The sequence below is a fragment of the Panicum virgatum genome, chromosome 1N, assembly GCF_016808335.1.
Source record: "Panicum virgatum strain AP13 chromosome 1N, P.virgatum_v5, whole genome shotgun sequence".
In the NCBI taxonomy this organism is placed as follows: Eukaryota; Viridiplantae; Streptophyta; class Magnoliopsida; order Poales; family Poaceae; genus Panicum; species Panicum virgatum.
The window spans coordinates 41,539,064-41,560,578 of record NC_053145.1 but is presented as its reverse complement, the minus strand read 5'-3'; the positions used below and the strand labels follow the sequence as shown (position 1 = coordinate 41,560,578).

Sequence of the window (21,515 nt, the reverse complement as noted above, 5' to 3'; positions counted from 1 at the left end):
CATTTGGCATATTTTTCCTTATAGCTCTAGAATAACTTATACTAGGTAAAGTATGTATGTTTAGACTTCTCGAATTAATTGCTTAGCCATGCTTAGCTTAGGGTAGAAGTTGGGAGATGGCAAGGTCACCATCACTCGCAAGCTATAAGGTGTTTGTCTAATATACTTGAGTAGATGAGAAAGATTAAAACATGAGCAAGGTGGTAGGGCCATGTTGGAAGTGGAATCCAAATGGCTTAGGCTTGCTCGAGTTGGTTAAGGACCGTCTCTTTGGACGCCGGTTTCTTGAGCACTTTTTTTGTACAAACCACATGCTTTATAATGGGATGGTAAGCTCAGTACCATACGCGCGCCCTTCACTGAGCAGATTCGATATGGTTTGTGATGGGGTGTATCAGCGGTTCCGTTGCACCTGTCCATCCCGGCTGTTCGTATCAGCGTTGGGGATGGGTATGCGATCGGTTGACACGTGAATCATTGCTTATGGGCCGATGGGTAGTATGACTGAAAGGCCCTTGTTTGGTTTTGGTAATTGAGTGACAACTTAGGTGGACTAATAAGTGTTTATGTCGAGATACACAGGAGATTAGTCCACACAAATACACTAGTATGAGCGACATGTGCCATGGAGGAGAAATGACTAAGGGTTGATGCTATGCTCATATAGTGTGATGGAGGAACTCATTACATATGAGACATGACATGGAGTTATGTGACCAAAGTGGAGAAGATCAAGACAAGGCTTGGCTTGATGGACCGGTTGCAATGGAGAAGGAGAAGTCAAGGCTTTGAAGCGAGGGACCGCGAGGCGGTGAAGCTTGGGCAAGATTTGGCGCCGATGGACCGAGGCAATGATGAAGAGCGAGCAAGGTCAAGATCGATGGACCAAAGAGGTCATGTGATGATATGGAGTGGATCATATCATTCAAGGAAGATCAAGCCAAGTGTTGACTCATGATGATGATCAAAAGGCTTGATGGAGTTTGGTGCTTGTGTGGCATCAACATTTGGGAAGATAAAATGGAATGCGCAAGGCAAAGGTATGACTTGTAGGGCATTTCATTTCACCGGTCAAAGGTTGTGTAGAGAAGTGCATGACCGGATTTAGGATAGATGGCCGTACTATCAAGAGGGGCAAACTTGTTTTCATATCGGTCATCTAGTGCCACTTGAGCGATCTAACATTGCGATGTTGCTAGGATCGAGTGGCGTGGTAAGATCAAGTGAAAGTTCTTTGAAAATGATTGTGAAATGCTAACACACATGCACATGGTGTTGTTCACGTGGTGGTGTTGGCACATTTGCAAAGGAGAAAGAGTTGGAGTTGATGTTTATCAACTTGGGGAAGCAAGAAAGGCTTTTCGGTGTTCTTCGGAGATTAGGTTGGCTCTTAGAAAGGATGGTAATGGTACCTCATTTGTTACTATTGCAAAACATCTCGCTATTCATACTAAGGCATTGCCAAAGTATGTTGCTCCTAACTTGAGAGGACCCAACCTAGTTTGGGTACCATCAAAACATGGATGAATGTGTGTAGGTACCAAAGGCATTGGAGGCTTGATTCAAATTAAATTCATATTTTTGATCTTATGATTGAATCAAGGAATTGAAGTTTTTTTGCATATATATACAACCCAATGCCAAGTCAAACCAATGAAGTCCAAGTGCTACAACATACAAGTATCTTATTCTTGTTGTGAGAAATTCATTGGAAATATTTGATGGCTTGCAAACTTATTTGTGTTAAACCTTGCTTTTGGATGAAAAAATCATTTTGCAAATTGAAAAATGAGCTAAATGTCATTTACTTCTCAAATGTGGCTTGAAAACTAGTACATATGACATTTGGTTCTTATGTGCACTCTTTGTTTCAAATTTTTTATTTTTCAAAGCTTTTATGCACTATTTATGAGTTTCCTTGATTTTACTTGTTTTATTTTTGATTTCTCATTCTTACTCACTCATATCAGTCTTTGGATGGTGTTCATACTAGTTTTGAGATTTTTGGAATTTTATTTGAGCAATAATCCTAATTCAAAGTTGAAATTGTGAAAGTTGGCAAAATTCTGGGCTGTCCGAAATTTTGTAGCGCGGACGGTCCTTGTGTAAGAGGCGGACGGTCCACCATTCATGAAGTTTTTCACTAGAGGCTCTGATCAGTAGAAAATTGCAGCGCGGACAGTCCGCCCATAGACCGCGGACGGTCCGCCAGATGCACCGGTAAGCTTCGGTTACACCAATGATGTGTCCACTATGCAAGCGCGGACGGTCCGCCAAGTATCCGCGGACGGTCCTCCTGAGATATGTTGAATCTGCTCAGAAACAAACTCTACTCTGTCCAAATCAGAATGTAAACAGCGGACAGTCCGCCCAAGGCAAGCGGACCGTCCGCTCTTGCTGTTTTCAGGAGGATTCTGGCAGCTAAACTTATCATGAGCTACAAAGGTCTTCAAGTTGGAATCATCATTACAAGTGATTGAGGAACCTAGGTTTGGTTTAGAAATGATCTAGAAGCATGACGAGTATTGGGTACAAGGCCATTTGATTGAGAAATATTTTTGGCACACTTTTGGTACTCAAGTTGAGAATCAAGACCAACCTCAAGAAGAAAGAAAAGGACTTAGAGCAGACTCCAAAATTACTCATTATGACAAGTCCATTGTTTGATCAATCAACTAAATTCATTTCAAGTGAGTGTCAAGAATGGTTCTCGGAGAGATCACTTCTCTCTGGAGAGAGGCGAGCCGCCCAAGACCCAAGGTGCTTGGAAGGTGCTTGACAAGCAAGGTGCTTGGAAGGCCAACATAGAAGTGGTTATCCAGAGTCATTGGAGATGCTTAGTTGAAGATATCAAATGGGTTGATCAAGAAAAGCAAGCAACACCCAAAGTAGAGAGATTCATGAAAATTCAAGTGATATTCAAATGGTATTCTCTCATGCAAGCAAAAATCAAAGAGATGAAGCAAGCCAACCACAACAAGATAGTGCATTTGATGATAAGTGGTATTCATTTCATATGGGTGAAGAATGGTTTTCATATTGGTATTCATTGTCTTCACCAAGCTATTATAATTGGACTTCATGATGCTATTTGGAAAGCTAAATTGGAATCTAATGACTATCCTCTACTCCAACATAGCAAGGTGAAATTGCTTGACTTATGCATTCATACTATGCTAAGGACATGATTAGTGCATGTAGTCATATATAGTGATTATTCATGAAAAATAAAATAATTTTAAATGTTTTATGATGCCACTATTGCTTCTATGCTTGATATGATCTAGTGGTAACATATGACATGTTCATGACCTAGTAAACCCAAGTAGTTGATCTAGAAAATGAGCTTTCAAGTATTTAACTCAACATTGTCAAGATAACCCTTAGAATGAGGTGTGAAGAAGCTTGTCATTGGTTCAAACCGAGTTGAATTATTTGGGCAAGTAGTCTAGATCAAGTCAAAGAGAAAGAAGCTCATGGAAACAATCTAGTTCAAGAATTGATTATCAATGTCAAATTCAACAAAGTGATCCATCATGATTTTACAAGTGATACTAGATTCAACAAAAAGTATATCATTGTATCTCTACAAGTGATATACATGGTCATATAAGTGGTATTCATTCAAGTAGATCTAGTGCAACAATGGTGGTTCCACAAGTGATTCTCAACATTAAGTGATCAAGTCAAATCAATAAAGCTACCCTCATCAAGAAGAGCTCAAGATTCAAGTAGATTGACAAACACTTTGACATAGGGAGAGGAGCCCCACTACAAGGTATCAACGTCAAGAATCCTACTAGTGTCCTACATGTGGCATTTCAAGGTGGTCTTCATGGTTCCACATGTTATTGTTACAAGTGGTGTCAATTCCAATCAACTTGAAAGTGTCCATCAAAAATGAAGATTCAAGACTCAACCATCTACCAAAGTCCAACTCTTTGTATCAAACCACAAGCACTTCATATGATTGCCTACAAGGGGTATTCAAGTGGTAACCCTACAAGTACAAGAGGTACAACTTCAAGTGGTAGCCATTGATCTTCACATGGCCAATTTCATGTGGTTTCAACCCTTTTTATGGTCATTGATGACAAAGGGGGAGAGGAATAAACAAAGATATGAATTATCCTTGGATGACAAAGGGGGAGATGAGATGATAGTGCGATCATGGACATGGATCAAGAGGAGCAATATTGAGGAGGATCAATATTCTTGGACAAGAGGAGCACACAAGTAGGGGGAGCAAGCTCATGAACTTGGTTGCTTGCATTTGATATGTGCATATTCATGTGCTTGCTTGCATTTGCATAAGTTTTAAAATTTATATATGCATTGCTTGTGTGTGATGTATGCTAGTCATAGAACTTGATTGATGATTTGATAACTAGCATGCATAGATTGTAGCTAGACATTTTTTTACAAGTGAATCAAGAGCCTTGCTAATATTGTTGATCTCAAGAGGTATCTTGAGATTTTGATGAATGTCTAGTTACTTATTGATGCTAAGGAATGAACTTCAAGGATGCAACTCAAATTGGTATCACGCTTCAAAGGTTTATCCTATATACCTTAGCATCACTTAGTAGTGATAACAATCCCACAAATTTCATATTTATGCATGTGTGTGAGTTTAAAACCAAATCTCTTGAGCACACATGTAGGGGGAGTTATCACTATCAAGTCGGATTTTTATGGTGCTTATCCAATCCTTTACAAGTGGTCTTAATGGTGGATAAGAAACATAAAATCCAAACCAAGTTAGCTATTTACACGTGTGTGAAGTGCTAGCTTGGAATATGCTTAATTTCCACATCTTTGTAGAGTTGTCATCAATTACCAAAAAGGGGGAGATTGAAAGGCCCTTGTTTGGTTTTGATAATTGAGTGACAACTTAGGTGGACTAATAAGTGTTTATGTCGAGATACAGAGGAGATTAGTCCACACAAAGACACTAGTATGAGCGACATGTGCCATGGAAGTGAAATGACTAAGGGTTGATGCTATGCTCATATAGTGTGATGGAGGAACTCATTGCATATGAGACATGACATGGAGTTATGTGACCAAAGTGGAGAAGATCAAGACAAGGCTTTGCTTGATGGACCGGTTGCAATGGAGAAGGACAAGTCAAGGCTTTGAAGCGAGGGACCGCGAGGCGGTGAAGCTTGGGCAAGATTTGGCGCCGATGGACCGAGGCAACGGTGAAGAGCGAGCAAGGTCAAGATCGATGGACCAAAGAGGTCATGCGATGATATGGAGTGGATCATATCATTCAAGGAAGATTAAGCCAAGTGTTGACTCATGATGATGATCAAAAGGCTTGATGGAGTTTGGTGCTTGTGTGGCATCAACATTTGGGAAGATGAAATGGAATGCGCAAGGCAAAGGTATGACTTGTAGGGTATTTCATTTCATCGGTCAAAGGTTGTGTAGAGAATTGCATGACCGGATTTAAGATAGATGGCCGTACTATCAAGAGGGGCAAACTTGTTTGCATATCGGTCATCTAGTGCCACATGAGCGATCTAACATTGCGATGTTGCTAGGATCGAGTGGCGTGGTGAGATCAAGTGAAAGTTCTTTGAAAATGATTGTGAAATGCTAATACACATGCACATGGTGTTGTTCACGTGGTGGTGTTGGCACATTTGCAAAGGAGAAAGAGTTGGAGTTGACGTTTATCAACTTGGGGAAGTAAGAAAGGTTTTTTGGTGTTCTTCGGAGATTAGGTTGGCTCTTGGAGTGAAATACTGCTTTGATCCATTGTGTTTTGGATCAAATATTTAGTTGAGTTGTGTAGCCCTCTGAATAAGCTTTAAATAGAGTCCAATATCTCCAAATTTGGACATTGGAGCTAAGAGTTATGGCCGTTTGACCGAGGTACATTTTTGCTGAAAATAGACCTGCGGATGGTCCGCTACTTGGGGGAGGACAGTCCGTCGTTATCTCGGATGAGCTCGAGCAGAACCGTTTTTGGCTCTGTTGGTGGTGCAAAATAAACTGCGGACCGTCCGGTCCATAGGGGCGGACGGTCCGCCTTTAAAAGCTGAAACGGGCGCAGAAACTTGGTAGTTCTGTCTTGGGTGTCCAAATTGTACTGCGGACGGTCCGGCCTTAGGGGCGGACGGTCCGCCTCCTACTGAAAATTCTGGGACAGAAACACTGCGGTTTCTGTGTGTGCTCACTTTTTGATCGGCGGACGGTCCGCCCCTGGGGAGCGGACAGTCCGCCGGTCACTTCCAGATTTAGTCAGAGACGTTTGCAAATCGGTTGGTTCAAAGTTTTGAACCACGGACCCGTTTGCAAATCGGTTGGTTCAAAGTTTTGAACCACGGACAGTCCGCCCCAGGGGTGCGAACAGTCCGCCCGGGGCTCTAATGGTCGACTCTGACACATAATCATCGCAGTTCTAGCCGTTGGTTTTGAATGGCGGACGGTCCGGTCTCTGTGATGCGGACAGTCCGCGAAAACTCTGTTTTTACGGGATTTGAGTGTAACAGCTAGTTTGGGGCCTCCCTCTATAAATAGAGGGTGTGGCCGGCCATTTGTGGTTGCTGAGCACCTTGGGGACTTGGTGTCCATGTGTGAGAGTGCTTGAGATCCCTCTACTCACTCTAACTTGATAGTAATCATCCGATCGAGTGAGAGAGCGATTCTAGTACGATTGCTTTGAGAGATTGCATTGAGTGGCACAAGGTGATCGTGTTGCAATCCGGTGTGCTTGTTACTCTTGGAGGTTGCCACCTCCTAGACGGCTTGGTGGCAAGAGGCTCCGTTGAAGCCCACAAGAAGATTGTGCGGTGCTCCGGAGAAGAGATTGTGAGGGGTATTGTGCTCACCCCGCGGGAGCCGCGAAGAGCAACTCTAGTTGAGCGAGACGTGAAGAGCAACAAGTGGTTCGGCCGGATCATGTGCTAGAGCTCGGTGTGAGCATTCCACGTGGGAGAGTGTGACTTGAGAGTCACCACTAGCAAGAGGATCGGCGGCAACCTTGGAGCTTGTCTCAACGGGGATTAGCTTGGTGGCAACCAAGTGAACCTCGGGATAAAAATCACTGTGTCAATTTTGTCTACTCTTCTCGGTGGTTTGCATTCTCCAAATCACAAGCCTTGTATTTACATTCATCTATATCTTGTGCTTGTGTAGTTGCTCTCTAGTGTAACTAGTTAGCTTGTGTAGCTTAAATAGTTGCTCTTGCTTAGATTGTGTAGCTAAGCAAGTTGAGCTCTTGGATTTGGATTGTGTATCCTTGTCCTTGAGCATCTAGTGAGCTTAGGTTTGGCTTTGTGCTTTTGCTCATTAGAATTGTGTAGGAGCTCCCCCGGTTTGTGAAGTACTAGTGCTTAGACTTGTGTGGCTTGGCATTAGAATTGTTAGGAGAGCTCTTGCTAGCTTGGCACTCCATTTGCTTTGTGTAGGATCTTTTTGGAGGTGCCTTAGAGTCATAGTTAGAGGGGTGAAGTCTTGGCGAAGCGAATAGTTTCAATTGCGCATAAGTTTCGGTTAGCCGGCGCAATTAGTTTTAGAAATGACTATTCACCCCCCTCTAGTCCGCCATCTCGACCCTACAATGACCTATGGTCTCGTTTCGTGTGGGAAAAGTTGTACACCCCTGCAGGGTATTAATCTATTGCAATAGCCGCGCTCTCGGTCACTGAGCACGCTCTCTGAGGTTCACTCCAATGTAGAGTATCGTGATGGAGTTCATGGAAGATTAAGCTCATGTTACATGATCACTTTATTTATGCAATTGTATTGGTGATTGATATAGAAATATTAGATGCCGTGTCTTTTGCTTATTCACTTGACAACTCTGCTCGCATCTTCATATATCAATGTAAAACTTGATTAGCCTCCTGCATCCACCAAATGTATAGTATTATGAATAAGTCCTGCAAGTATGAAATATACTTATGGTGTTGCCGTTAAATTGTTTTTGCAGGTTTTTATCTCGCCGGAGCCGGCAAAGTGGATGGATGGTGGAATTCGCTCAAAGCTTGTGCAAGTGGTGTCTTATGGGCAAGGACATCATTATTTCTACTTAATACTATCTAAATATCCGCTGCATTTAGGCTCTGAATCTAAAAAAACATGGTAGGTTATCCACCTAGAGCTAGGATACACCTTAGTTTGTAAAGAACCTTTAAAAGCTGAAAATATTCATGTGTAGTTGCTTATATTTAGTTAACTTCATGAGTTTTGTAAGATGATTAAGACTTATAATCCAAATTTTAAAATTTTGCTCTCATATGTATCCTTGTGATGGTTGCTATGACGAGAACAAACGGTATGCGAGTTGATCCTGGGTGTTGCTCAAAGCGCATACCGGGGACTACCGGGATTATTTCGCTTAAGCTGGGTTGATAAATGGATGATAACTCGGCTTAGTCGAGATAATTTGGGCGGTTCCTCACACGTCCCACCTGTAAGTCATTATGGGCTCTACATTTGTTGTTTTGGTAGTCGCCCTCCACCTCTCGGCAGCCGTCTGGCGGGCGGGGACTAATATAATGACGTGAAGTCAGAGCTGCCGCATTGGGGATGTAGCTCGACACCGATAACATGGGGCGGACTATCCTTCGTCCGTGGGGTTTACTGCAGGTGTGGTTTGGTGGTCGGGGGGGGGGGGGGGGGGTGCGGAGCGGAGCCTTGATTCGCGGTACGAAGTCGGAGCTGCTCTTCACACTGCGTTTGAGCTCAGCAACGTTGACCTACGTGAACTCGGTCTTTTGCCAATCTGCCCGGTGGTGATCGTCTAGGGTTAGCTTCAGGAAGTCGGAGCTTGCTAGCTTCTAACCAACTTGGCAACGATGACTCATTGCAGTGTTGTGCTGTGCCGTGGCATTTGAGTGAGTTAGTCATCCGGGTGGTTTGGTTAATCTTTCTTGTACTTTAAACTTCTATTCCTCTTAACTGAAAGGCAGTTCTCCTGCCATTTGTCTCAAAAAAAATTATAAAATGTAAGATTCTCATAACTCTCTAACCAAGTTTTATAGAAAACATAGTAACATCTATAATTACCAAATAAATACACTATTTACATATATTTTATGGTGAATTTAATGGAACTACTTTGGTGATGAAGATGTTGGTGCATCTTTCAAGAAATTTGGTAAAAGTTAAGATTTGCAAATTCATTACTTAATATCGATCTTAAATGTCTTAATCACATTTTGGAACCAAGTGAGTGTTACAAATCTAATCTTTAATCTTAAATTTGAAAAACATCATGCTCCTCGGGAAAAAAAACAACATATCAAATAGTATTTTGGGTGGGAAAAAAATTTGGACTCTGAACTCTTTTTTTTTATTCATGGACTCTGAACTTTGAAAACACTGATTTTTATTGAGGGGTACTTTGGGAACACTGATGATGGTCTGTCTAGGAGATTTTCAAGCCCAAGCAAATCTAATGGGTATAATGGGCCTGATGCATTCGGCCCTTTACTGCCGCCTCCGGTCCGGCCCACACGTCATCGTCACGTGCAAAACCACGCGGCCCTATCACGGAGTTTTCGATTCCCCGACCCAACAGCAATCCTACACCTGCCTCCCATATCCTCATACCGCCAATGTGCATGGACCTGGTTTATAGACCTGTTCGGCACCAACTGACTGACTTGTAGGCCTAGAATCTACATCCGCCCCTTGTATCCCTCCACGTGTCCTAGTCCACGTGAGCGCGGCCTTGCCTGCGCCACGCCCAAGCCCCGGTGAGCCTACCACGCATCGGCCGTATTAATCCCACGCCGCCGTGTCCCCGCCCCCGCGCCACCGCCCTCCCCGTCGCCGCCGACCGACCGAGCCGCCGTTCACCCACCCCCACGAGCTCCCGCGCGGGTTCATGTCCATCTCCCCACGCGAACGCACCGGAGGATCCTATTACCCGCGCGCGCCCAACCCTACCCCTAGCCCGCAGCATGGCAGCCAACGACGCCGTCACGGCCGCCGCTCCCCTCCGGCAATTGTCTCGCCGCCCGGCGCCGCGGCAGCGGCGCCCGGAGCCGGAGGCAGTGGCGCGAGCTCCGGTGAGTTTTTCCTTCCGGCGCAGCTCACCCCGCTCTCTCGATCCCCTGCGCCCGCACATGGATTGCCGGTGAGGTTGGATCTAGGTTCTGCTGGTTAGTTTGGGAGCCAGCTCTGCTGGGGGTTTGGTTTGATGACGTGCCGCCGAGTGGCTGGTGCCACCCGTGCGTTGACTGAGCTGAAGCTTGGAGGGAATTTTTGCCCCCTAGCAAGTTTACTGTTTCTCTTGGCGTATTAGGGATTGGGGTTTCCAGTGGCTTAGCTCATGTGAATGGCCATGAATTCTAGGTTTTGTGCTGAGCTAAGAATGGTTTGATAGCCTGGATCCAATTTTTGCATGCATAAATGTCTAAATGCTCTTGGGAAGCTTGGCCAAACGTGACGGTAAGCTTCAATGGAGTTCGGATGCAAAACATTGCTGAGTTGCTGTTTATTGTGTTAGTATTTTTCATTGGAACTCGATCTTATCCGGCAGAAAATGTAAATTGCAGATATGATTTATGATGGTAAATTAACCATTTCCATTATATTTCATGTTCATGCTTGTGGTCAAGATCGGTGAGCTTAACTCTATGTATGACCATGATTCAATTCATTGCAGATTGCACTAACAATAAGATTGTCTACCTAATGTACAGATCATAGGTGACTAAGTCTGACCATTTTTTGCAGATCAGCGCATCGTTGGCTAAAATTCTTATTCAATGTTTACCTGATCCATTCAAGTTAGAATCTCGTATTGAATGTCTTATGGTTTGATCAACATTGGCTTATAATCGATACGTTTTAACCTTACTGTCGATTCTTGTAGCGCTAGTGAAACAATATGCTGCTGAAGCATTAGCGTTAGCATTTAAAATTTTGAACAGTTTGTTTCATATGGACATCACCTATACTACTGATAGTGAAGTGAATATTCCTATGACAATGAATATACTTGGCTTCAATTTGCTTGTTAGTTTCCTTTAAAGTTGTTCTATTCATGCTAGTGTAGTTCCGGGGCATTTCATTGTTCATTCTCTGTTATTTCAATTTAACAACTTGGTTGTTGTTATAATCTTAAATCATCATTTTTGTTGTCTGCTTTCCAGACAACCTGTATGCATAAGTTGTTGTAATGTTGTGTTCTCATCGTTGATTCCTTGCTAATGTTAAGTTCTCCTGTTTTCAGAGTAACCTTTATAATGCAATTCATATTTTGCAGACCCAGCTGACCCAGCTATTAGAAAATCTATCAATGCTCCCGAAAAGGTGAAGTGCTTGTGGAGCTTATTCCCATTTTCATCTTCTTTTCTTTGTATATTGGCTTTAAATACAGTTGATGTTCTTAACTTATCGATAAAATGCATGAATTTTCAGGTAGTTGGATTTAGAATCTCTGGGGAAGAGAATGATATATGTACTCAAGAGGGTGGCAATATTTCAGAATGCCACTCGTCTGAACAGGGGAATTTGGGTTTCCCTATAGACAGTGTTGGCTCTGTTGGGGCATATCCTGAGAGAACCGAAATGGTGGGATCTCTTCAGCCTGACCATTTGGCTTCAGGTTCTACTGGACCTCAGGGTAATGGGACTCAGATGGCTGCTAGGAAGAGTCAAGCCGTGAATGCTAATCATCTACTGAACTTTCAGTATGATCCTATTTCTCGGCCGCAGCCCAGAGGCCCTAGAATGTATCCTCCCAGAAGACAAAGGAAGATCAAACCATACAACAAAGACCTGTTCCTCCAAGCAAACTATAAATTTGTTGTGTTGGATACCGGGAATTACCAGATTGAATCAATGGATCCTGATAAGATGCTTCAGTGGGAAGATGTTATCTGTGTAAGATTCTATAGCCCTTCTGAGGTACAATGCCCTATTTGCTTGGAGAGCCCATTGTGCCCACAGATCACATCATGTGGACATATATACTGCTTTCCGTGCATTTTACGTTATCTAACAATGGGCAAAGAGGATTTCAAAGGTGAATGCTGGAAGAAGTGTCCTCTGTGTTTCATGATGGTGTCAACAAAGGAGTTGTATACCATACATATTACTCAAGTTCAGAATTTCCGTGCTGGTGACATTGCTACATTTACACTTCTGAGCCGGTCAAGAAATTCTCTCACACCGTCTATTAAAAGCACCTCCAGTGAATGTTCTTCAGCAGGTGAAGATCAATGTAATGTTTTCTCAAAGTTTATTTTGACATCTGATGTGGAGTTATCTGTTCGAGAGGCAAAATCAGATCTTATTAATTGGTTGCATATGGCTGACTCGGGCCTTGTTGATGACATGGAGAAACTTCCATATGTTTCTGCTGCTTTGGAACAACTGGAAGAAAGGATGAAATATTGGACTGAGTACAGAAATTATGGTTGTAGCCCTCCATCGAAAGATAGCTTCTCTCCTGGATCTAGTTACAAGTCTAGAAACTCCTTTGATGTGAATACTTCTCAACTGAACAATGGGCAAAAGATTTCCCCTGTTTCAGATAGAGATATGGTCATTGGTATTTCAGCACTCTCTCTGTCTCCTGAGTCAAATAAAAGCTCTGATAAAGGAGCAATATCCAAGATGAATGAGAAATGTACCACTACCACCACTGATTCAAATGAATATGAATCATACACATTTTACCAGGTCTGAGATTTTCAGACTCTTAGTGCTAATTATCTTTCCTAGTTGAAGGCTTTAAGCTTCACATATTCAGAGTTCATGATCGTTTTAAATCTTGTTGCAGGTGTCGGATGGCCAACACCTAATTCTTCATCCACTAAACATGAGATGTCTTCTAAACCATTTTGGAGGTTCTGATATGCTCCCACCTAGGTAATGTGATCTTTCCTTATTCCCAGAAAGTTTGAGCCCTAGCATCCCTTATTTACATACAAGTGCAACTCTAGTATGATAGTGTAACTTGCATTGTAATTAAGCAATAAGGACATCAAGATATTGGACATGGAATGCGCTTATCAGGTCTAGCACTCTAATTTACCTAAATGTCCAATAACACAGTACTGCATACACTTAACTTGTGACAGTTCAGTTGTTAGTGGGAGGGCTTGACGCTTGCATAACTCTATGCGATCTTTGGTCCAATCACAAATTTTAGGGTTCTCACAAAAGGCATGTGAATCGTTAAACTGAATGTACGATGTTATTGTCTTAAGACAATTATCAAATATCTCAGTCCATCATCACTGTTTTCAGTTATTTTTGCTGTAGCCTTGTACTTTGCTGCCAAGTAACTTTTAGGGCCAATTTCTGCGCTGCACCATGTGTAGAATCTAGTTTTACTAGGATTTTCCTATCGCGGCCCCATAAAACTTCATTGAATAAGAGCATGGTTTGAAATGCTATGACCATGCCAATATCTTGGTCACTATGATACTGGTGTGGTTTCTGATCAGTGCTTGAATCATGTTAAATTTTACTGATTTAGTTAACTTGTGCACAGAATAACTGGAAAAATTTTGGAGCTGGAAACTGTAACACAATCTGAGGCTATAAGGAAGCGCTATCGGTTTTTGAGCCACTTCTCATTAACAACCACATTCCAGGTAATTATTATATGTTCTAATCAACAGCTACACCATCCATTTGGTCAGAAAATCAAGTTCTGCTCTTGACCATGTCTCACATTTTACACATTATGCAGTTCTGTGAAATCGACCTGAGTGATATAGTACCTCCAAGCTCATTAGCTCCATTCTTGGATGAAATCAAGAAGCGTGAGAAGCAAAGAAAACGAGCTGCCAAGAAGGTACTGAGATTGTTATCTGTATTGCACATTATTTGTTGAATCATTCAGAACCATCCTGTGCATTAAGGTTGTAGAGACTGGGGGCCAAAACCGCCAGGTTGTTATCTGTTATCTGGTGGAAGGCAGATGATTACAGATTTTGTTTACCAAAATTCCAAACTCAATTTTCTTGGGGTTTGAAATATGGGTAATCAATTAGAAGCCAGGTTAGTAAATGCATGGGAGAACTGTTTAGGATTGAACTGGTCAGGATTTGGAAAATTGGATCCAGAAAAACTGATGATCCCTCAAAAGAATGTCACTTCGATTTGGCTGCGCTATGTAACAATCAAGCCCTTATGTTCTTGGATTTTGCCAGCACTATATTAAACCCTGAATTTATTAAGAGTTGATGCATTATATGTTTGGATCTCGGTTTTCTCATTGCATAAGAATGATGTTTGTGTAATACATAGATGCAAAGTGATTCTGTTATTGCTTGGTTTTTATCTTACTATTTGTTTTTTCTGTCCCAAAAGTAACCTGACAAGTGCAGGAATGGATCGTGTATGGGAAGTATCCCAGCTGAGAATTGGTGAAACCTGTTTCAACTGGTTTTAGCAGCTTGTCTGTTTACAATGAAACACATGAAACTTAGTACATGTCTAGCAAGGTTGAGTGTGCAGAATCGTCAGGGATGATAACTCATACTGACTTTAAACCATGATTCATATTACCAATATATTGCGGAACTATTGGTTAATTTGGACCCAACCATTTCTGTAAAGTTACTCGCAAATGGGACTATAATACAATATAAGTAAGCCAGCATTCTGGACAAGGATCTTAAAAAAAACACATTCTGTACAAGGGCCATTGGGTTTCATGGTTTGCTTTCCGTGCCCCTTGTGGCTTGCTTTGGCTCCTTTTCACTCTCCTGCTTTGTGTTTTTGTAGGAAGAAAGTGAGAGAGTGAAAGCTGAAGTTGCTGCCGCTGTGCAGGCATCAGCTATGCGGTTTGAGTTTACAAATTTCTCACAAAGTCACAATGATGTCATGTTCTCTCTAGATGACTTCGAAGGTAATTTTGCAACTGGAATGACAGCAGCATTATGCCTGTATTGTTTACTGCTTCCTTTTGTTCCAGAATTCTTTTGATGGAAGTTCCCTACTGGTTGTTGATATCCATATATTACAGTTTTCTGTTTGCATCTGGTTGCTGTCCCATTTTCCTGTCTGATTCATCACGCATCTCGGTATATTTCCTGTTGGCACTGAATTCACATCTCTTTCCACTGAAGCTCTAGGTAACAATGCTGGGTCATCCACGAGTCCGCCAGCCGGTGAAAGAAAGCTTTTCTCTGATGTAACACGCCTGGGTTTTGCATCAGCCCAAGACTCGCCTCCCCTGAGAATTGAAATTGGGGATGCAAGTGGTAAAAATGATAGTGCTAGAGACCAAGGTAGGTACCATGCCTGTTTGGAGCTAGAATACTGCTCAGGATATCAGAACGTAATTTCTAATTAAGTATCCATGTAACAATATATTCTGCTCATGCAGGGCCATCAGCAGCACCTGCATTATCATTTGCCAGCATCATATCTTCCAGTAGAGCTGCCACTGTGACCGACAACAACTCGGAGATGCAGAAAGCGAATGGCGCTGGGAAGAAGGGCAAGAAACCAACTAGAGTGCTCTTGTCAACTGGTGGTGGCCGTCGATACTGAAGGATTAGATACACTGGAAGCGAACAGTTTGGTTGTTTCCATTGTAGATCAAAGCTATGTTTGTATAGTGCATAAACTGTACTACTTTGTAACACCCAAGTAGCTTTAGAAAAAACACACCCAAATAGCATTTGTTTCCCCCTCATGTTTGTGTGTGCTTTTGCCACCTCTTTCTTCTATAAGGGGTGTTCTCGCGTTGTACCTAGTACATCCTTAAACCTTGCCCAAGCTAAGGGTAACCATTGCTCTGGAGCCGAGGACAGAGAGAGGGAGAGAGCCATGTAACTTGATAAATAATAATGATGGGGCCACATTGTTTGCAGTATTTGCTATTAACACCCCTGAATAGCTAGCTTATGTTTGCGCAGGTTTTCTGGTCCAGGAGGGCTGGTAGTCTTACTCTGGTCTGCTCGTGAAAGACCAGTTACCAACGGTGATGACTATTGTGGGTTGCTTACCGTTTTCTGAATAATGGACACATAGTGTCTGATTTTTTTATGGTGTGAAGAGAAAAGGATGTGAAAGAAAGTGGTCGTTTCATGAGGCAACTGATTGATAAACTAAATTTTAGGAGTAGACTATTACTGTAGCGTCAGTAATACAAGTTTTATTGTTATGCAACTCACAATGATTTCTCTTGCTATGCACAAATTGACATATTAATAAGTCACCACGAGACAACTTAGAAACAACTCATTGTAGAGTTTCTATGTTAACTTGTTTTAAAATTACGTATCAATGGAAGGACCGTGACAGCATCCATTATACTTGCCCTGAGGGAAGAATGTACAACTTACAACAATGCGATGCATGGGTAAATAAAATTCTATGTTCCAAATTTAACACTTGTGATGTTCAACTCCTAAATGAATTGATGCTCATGTCACTACACAGATTTGCTTGCATTGGCCAAATATTTTTTTAGTAACAATAAATTGTTGAGGAATTTAGAAGGGGAAAGGAGACTAGGGTAAAAATGACTTTTTACATAAATCTCATGTTATTATGGAGTATAATATAGTACAAGGATGAGTGTGATCCAAAAAGAAAAGTTGAGGGACTATATTAGCCTATCTAAAAGTTGAGGGATGAACTTAACTCTAAGGCAAGTTTGAGGGACCAAAACGCTTATTTTGCCAAATAAAAACCTTATATCTAAGTAACTTGCGATTGTAGAAAATCTAGCTGATTGGAGAACAAAGAGACAATCGTATAACTGAATAATAGACATGCTATATTTTTAGAACAATTTGGTACCCGTTTAAATTTTTCTGATTTAAATGAATTAGTTTTGATCTTTTAAGATCTACAAGTAGTTTTTTTAAAAAAATACAAATCCACCTTTGAAACTACCCTAATGACCAAGCTGGTCCGGTTTGGACATGACCATGTTATCCGGTTTCGTAGTTGAGTGTTAAAAACCAGTTTTTTATTATAGTTTGAGGATGTAAAAGGAACTTTTTCCAATAATATAATAGACTGTGCAAGACTGTTGCTCGTCCTTGGTGTCGCAATTTAAATTGCCTTTGGGTGCCGTACATCTCAGCTTGCACCTGCGGCAGACAAAAAAGCAGCGCACTACTAAAAAAACATATGTAGTGGCGGTCAAAACATATTTGTGCTGGCAGTTTTAACACCCGCAAGCAATCTTGTGTCAACAGAAATCTAAGTTTCCGTCGGAGGTCGTCTTAAGCACCAGCCAGCAAAAATAAATTCTAATTATTTTAAAATTTTAAAATACAAAACTAAAATGAAAATATTTTCATATTTTAGTAGCATCTACACCTAACCGCCTATCATTTGACATGATTTCCGCATTTTTTCAAGCACATGGTTCGAACACAAGATCTTCTCGCTTCATGAGCTACTTTCTTACCATCTCACGTACGCATTACATCTATCTTCCTAATATATGATATTCTTTTGATATCATTTTCCGGATCTTATATTGTATATTTGACACTCTAAACGATTTTAAATTTAAAAATTATCAACTACAAAGTTTTAGATCTTGTCGAGCATTACAACTTCAGTATAAAGTTCATCTTCATCCCAGATCGCTTAAAAAAATTTGAATTCAAATTTTTATTTTTACAATTAGATTTCACAAATGGTAACAAACATTTAGCATAGTAAATGATCTTGAACTAAAATTTTGTCAACTAGAAAATTTTATATCTCAACTTTATGACTTGGTTATAAAGATTATTTTCATCTTAGCTTAGGTTGTCTATAACTTTCATATAAAATTTGTCTTCATCCTCATATGAAATAATATTTGGTTTTTTTTGTAAGAAAAAATAATTTGTGCTAGGCCAGCACAAATGCTGGCAGTCGATTAAGCTAACCGCCAGCACAAAAAAAGGTGCTAGCACAATTGCACAAATGCTTTCAGAACTAGTGGTGCATGCGGAGGTGTGGGCAGAAGCGTGATGCATCTCCAATCTTTTTTAGTTCAAAATTTTATATCAATTCTTCAATTCTACAAAATTTTAAACTAAAAAAGATTTGAGGAGCACCTAAGGATCACCAATTGACACTCTTATTGCGATGAACCTAGATCAGAGTAATGCTGGATGAAAAACTCGTAACTCGCTAGCTCGCTCAACTCGCTCGTTAATGGCTCGGCTCGAGGTCGACTCGTTTTATAATGAGCCAGTCCGGTTTATATCAAGCCAGCTCGAGCTGGCTCGCGAGCTGCTCACAAGCTATAACGAGCCAAGTTAATTCTCAAGTCAGCCACTGAAATGAGCTCGGCCAAATGACCATATATCCCTCGGCGCCAACCCAATCGTGAAACCCTAACAATATACACCACATGATCAGTCAGTTGACACCACTTATTCTGCTTTGTAAATGGGTGATGTGTAAACTGTATTATTGTGACTGTCGTGGACTCATCGTCATCGTTGTGGTGGGCTGGCTGGACAAAAAATTTATGGAACTGTGGATCAATTGATTGATGGATTATACTCTCTATTGTTAAAATTATAAGTACTTTGTGCCTGTTGCTCACTTACTTTTATAATCTCCCTTTACTGTGGTTTTATGATATGGCTCGCAAGCCACACGAGCTACCTCAAGCTTTTTAACGAGCCCAGCTGAGCTGATCTGCTAGCTTGTTTGTATAACAAGCCGAGCTGAGCCGAGCTAGTGTGTTAACGAGCCGAGCGGTAACAAGCTGAGCTGGCTCGATATCCAGGCCTAGATCAGAGGATCTATCTATCTATCGATGGTCACATATAGATTTCAAACGTGAATATTTCTCTGTGCTATGCTGTGTTATGAGTTGCGCATGTGTTGCCGCTTGTAGAGTCTGGACCGCACAGCCACCCATGGTGCCTCTTTGTCGTACCGTACCACCATGGCATCCAAATAGGGCACCAGCTGGACTGGGACAAGATGCATGCCTCGAAAGATACGGACGACAAGGACCATACCTGTGGGGTGTATTCTTGCTTTTGTTCGATGATGGAAAAGAGTGCGGTGCACGCATGAGATGTACTAATAACTACTATAAAGATGATTAGATGGATACAATAATGTATATGAGAGAGAGAGAGACAAGAATTTGTTGGAGTCAAGTAAAAGTTTACAATGGTTTTTGAAGTAATGCCATTTTTGTCCTCTGTTTGATATTACTAGCAGATCTGCCTTTCAGAATATCTACCCGAAACAAACATCCCCATACATCGGATGGAATGGATTGGCTAGCTAGAACCCAAGCTTAGCTTCCTCACGCGCCTTCAATAATTTACTACTACTGCATCTCCACCAGTACGTACTCGTGTGTAAACACTTGAGAAAGCAACAAATGTCGGCCCAGTTCACGTAGGGTGGCTGGTGGGAGACCGTTTTGTCCGCCCACAAATAATTCCAGACAGCACACATGTACCAATTGCCAAGCAGACAGATCGCGCATGCAAATGAGAGAGAGAGAGAGAGAGAGAGAGAGAGAGAGAGAGAGAGAGAGAGAGAGAGAGAGAGAGAGAGAGAGTTGAACGAACGAAGGGTCGGTCCAACAAGGGCAAATCTCGGGTCAAAAGAGAGTAGTGATCAAGAGCTTTATTTTTTTATTATTTCATTGGCTGCTGGCAGATGCTCGCTGGGCCACAGTGGGCCTGCCATGCATGCAAGACAGCGAGAGCTGGTCCTGGATGGATTCCTTGCTACGGAGGAGCTTTGCGAGAGACAAAAGAGAGGACAGCGAGAGAAGATGGGCAAACAGTGACCAAGGCCAGGCCACCCTTTTAGGGCTCGAATCATAAGGCCATCATGCATACCCCGGCCCGGCCGGCCGGCCAGCCCCGTCGATCTCGCGCCCTTTTTCTTGCGTGCTCCGCTCCGGGCAACCAATAATCCATCTATCCCTGTGCACGTGATTGATCTGCAACCATCATCTTAGGGTTTGTGCGGTTCGTTCGAAGAAATTGAAGACAACCGGAGGGGACTAAAATTGGTTAACTCCCTAACAAGTTTAAATTCCTCATAAATAATCCTTTTGTGGGGGGATTAACCGAAGCGGCTTATTATTGAACACTAGCCCTTTCATAGTCCTTTCATGTGATGATAATCCATCACCGATTTGAAATCTCCTCCTTAATCACAGTATTAACGATGTTAAGCGTTGTAGCAACTTACGAGTGATTACCCTTCTCCGACCCATAGTATAACCAAATAGGGGCACCAAATAATAGTATAAGTGCTTTGTAATTTCAGTTAAGCTCAGGGGCTTCCTTGTAATATGGGTTTGTACTGTGCTCTGCTGTGCAATATAATCCCATTTCGATCGAAAAACAAATAGTATAAGTGTATTTTTGAAATTACTGAAACTATGTCGTTTAGTTTGAGTCATTGGACATAAACTAATAAATAAACTTCTCGTTACCTTGGTTCTTCTGCTCTTAGGGCACCCGCAGTGGGAGGTAGTAAGGGGGTAGCAAGAGGTTCAAACGGGTAAGATACATTGTGGAGATGGTAGGAGGAGCATGTATTAGTTCTGACCGGTAGGAGCACTACTACCGGGTACTAGCGAATAAAATTTTTTTGTTTTTGACATCACGTCCGCTCCCAGGCCAGATAGCTGAGAAGTCTGCTCTCACATGAGCCTGGATTGATGATTTTTTTATTGCGAGGCCCAACTTAAACCGGGTATACATTGTGTGCATGTTTGCATCACTGCTACCACCTGCTGCTGGTCCTACCTTCCTACCACTTGTGCCGGATGCACATTGCGGCGCTCTTAGGCCCTGTTTAGTTCTTTACATGTAAACGCAAAAACGCCGTAAACGCATTATTTTATAAAGGGATCTTGCTAATTTGAAGCACTAAATGAAGTCTATTTACAAATTTTTTTTGCATGGATGGGCTGTAAATCGCGAGACGAATCTAATGAGCCTACTTAATCCATGATTTGCAACAGTGATGCTACAGTAACCATCTGCTAATTATTGATTAAATATGAATTAATTAGCATCATTAGATTCGTCTCGCGATTTACAACCCATCTATGCAAAATTTTTTGCAAATAGAATTCATTTATTACTTCAAATGATTAAGATTCCTTTACAAAATTTTTTTTGTAAAATGAACTAAACAGACCCTTAGTAGGTACAAGTCGTCCTAGCCAACCTATGCAATGTTCAGCTAGCGCATGCATGCATGCACGCAGAGGCAGCAGGCAGGCGCAGATGCGGCCACCCGAAACAGACTGTTCCTAGCTCCTCCCTGTAGCCTGCGTGATCACATTCACTGGCTCTCGCCCTCGGCCTGGCCAGCAAAACATGGACGCCGGGCCCACTGTCCGGCCCTCGTTTGCAGTTTGTGGGGCCGGACACCTCCGGTGCATGCTGATGGGCCGACTTCATCTGTTACGGCCGGCACGGCAAGCGCGAGTGGACCGCAGTGGTGGGCCTACATAGTAGCGAAGGTATTTAAATGAATACCCATTATTTTTGGTAAAATTTTTAATATATATAGTGTAGTATATGTATATGAATTAAAAATAAAAATATTATATAATATAATTGGCT

At 41.9% G+C, this 21,515-nt stretch overlaps 1 protein-coding gene across 1 annotated transcript; it reads left to right on the top strand.

Moving 5' to 3' along the window:
• The first annotated feature begins 9,847 nt into the window (after positions 1–9,847).
• Positions 9,848–15,819, top strand: LOC120655864 (RING finger protein 10-like). The gene is made up of 9 exons (XM_039933835.1): positions 9,848–10,031; positions 11,234–11,280; positions 11,389–12,654; positions 12,755–12,843; positions 13,472–13,574; positions 13,673–13,777; positions 14,713–14,836; positions 15,057–15,218; positions 15,317–15,819. The coding sequence occupies exons 1-9, from the start codon at positions 9,848–9,850 to the stop codon at positions 15,481–15,483; spliced, it is 2,247 nt and encodes a 748-aa protein (XP_039789769.1). The 3' UTR covers positions 15,484–15,819.
• The last annotated feature ends 5,696 nt before the right edge of the window (positions 15,820–21,515 follow it).

Coding starts and splice junctions, on each gene's coding strand:
- LOC120655864 (XM_039933835.1), top strand. CDS start 9,848: ATGTCCATCTCCCCACGCGAACGCACCGGAGGATCCTATTACCCGCGC. Junction 12,655..12,754: donor AATCATACACATTTTACCAG/GTCTGAGATTTT, acceptor ATCTTGTTGCAG/GTGTCGGATGGCCAACACCT. Junction 13,778..14,712: donor GAAAACGAGCTGCCAAGAAG/GTACTGAGATTG, acceptor GTGTTTTTGTAG/GAAGAAAGTGAGAGAGTGAA.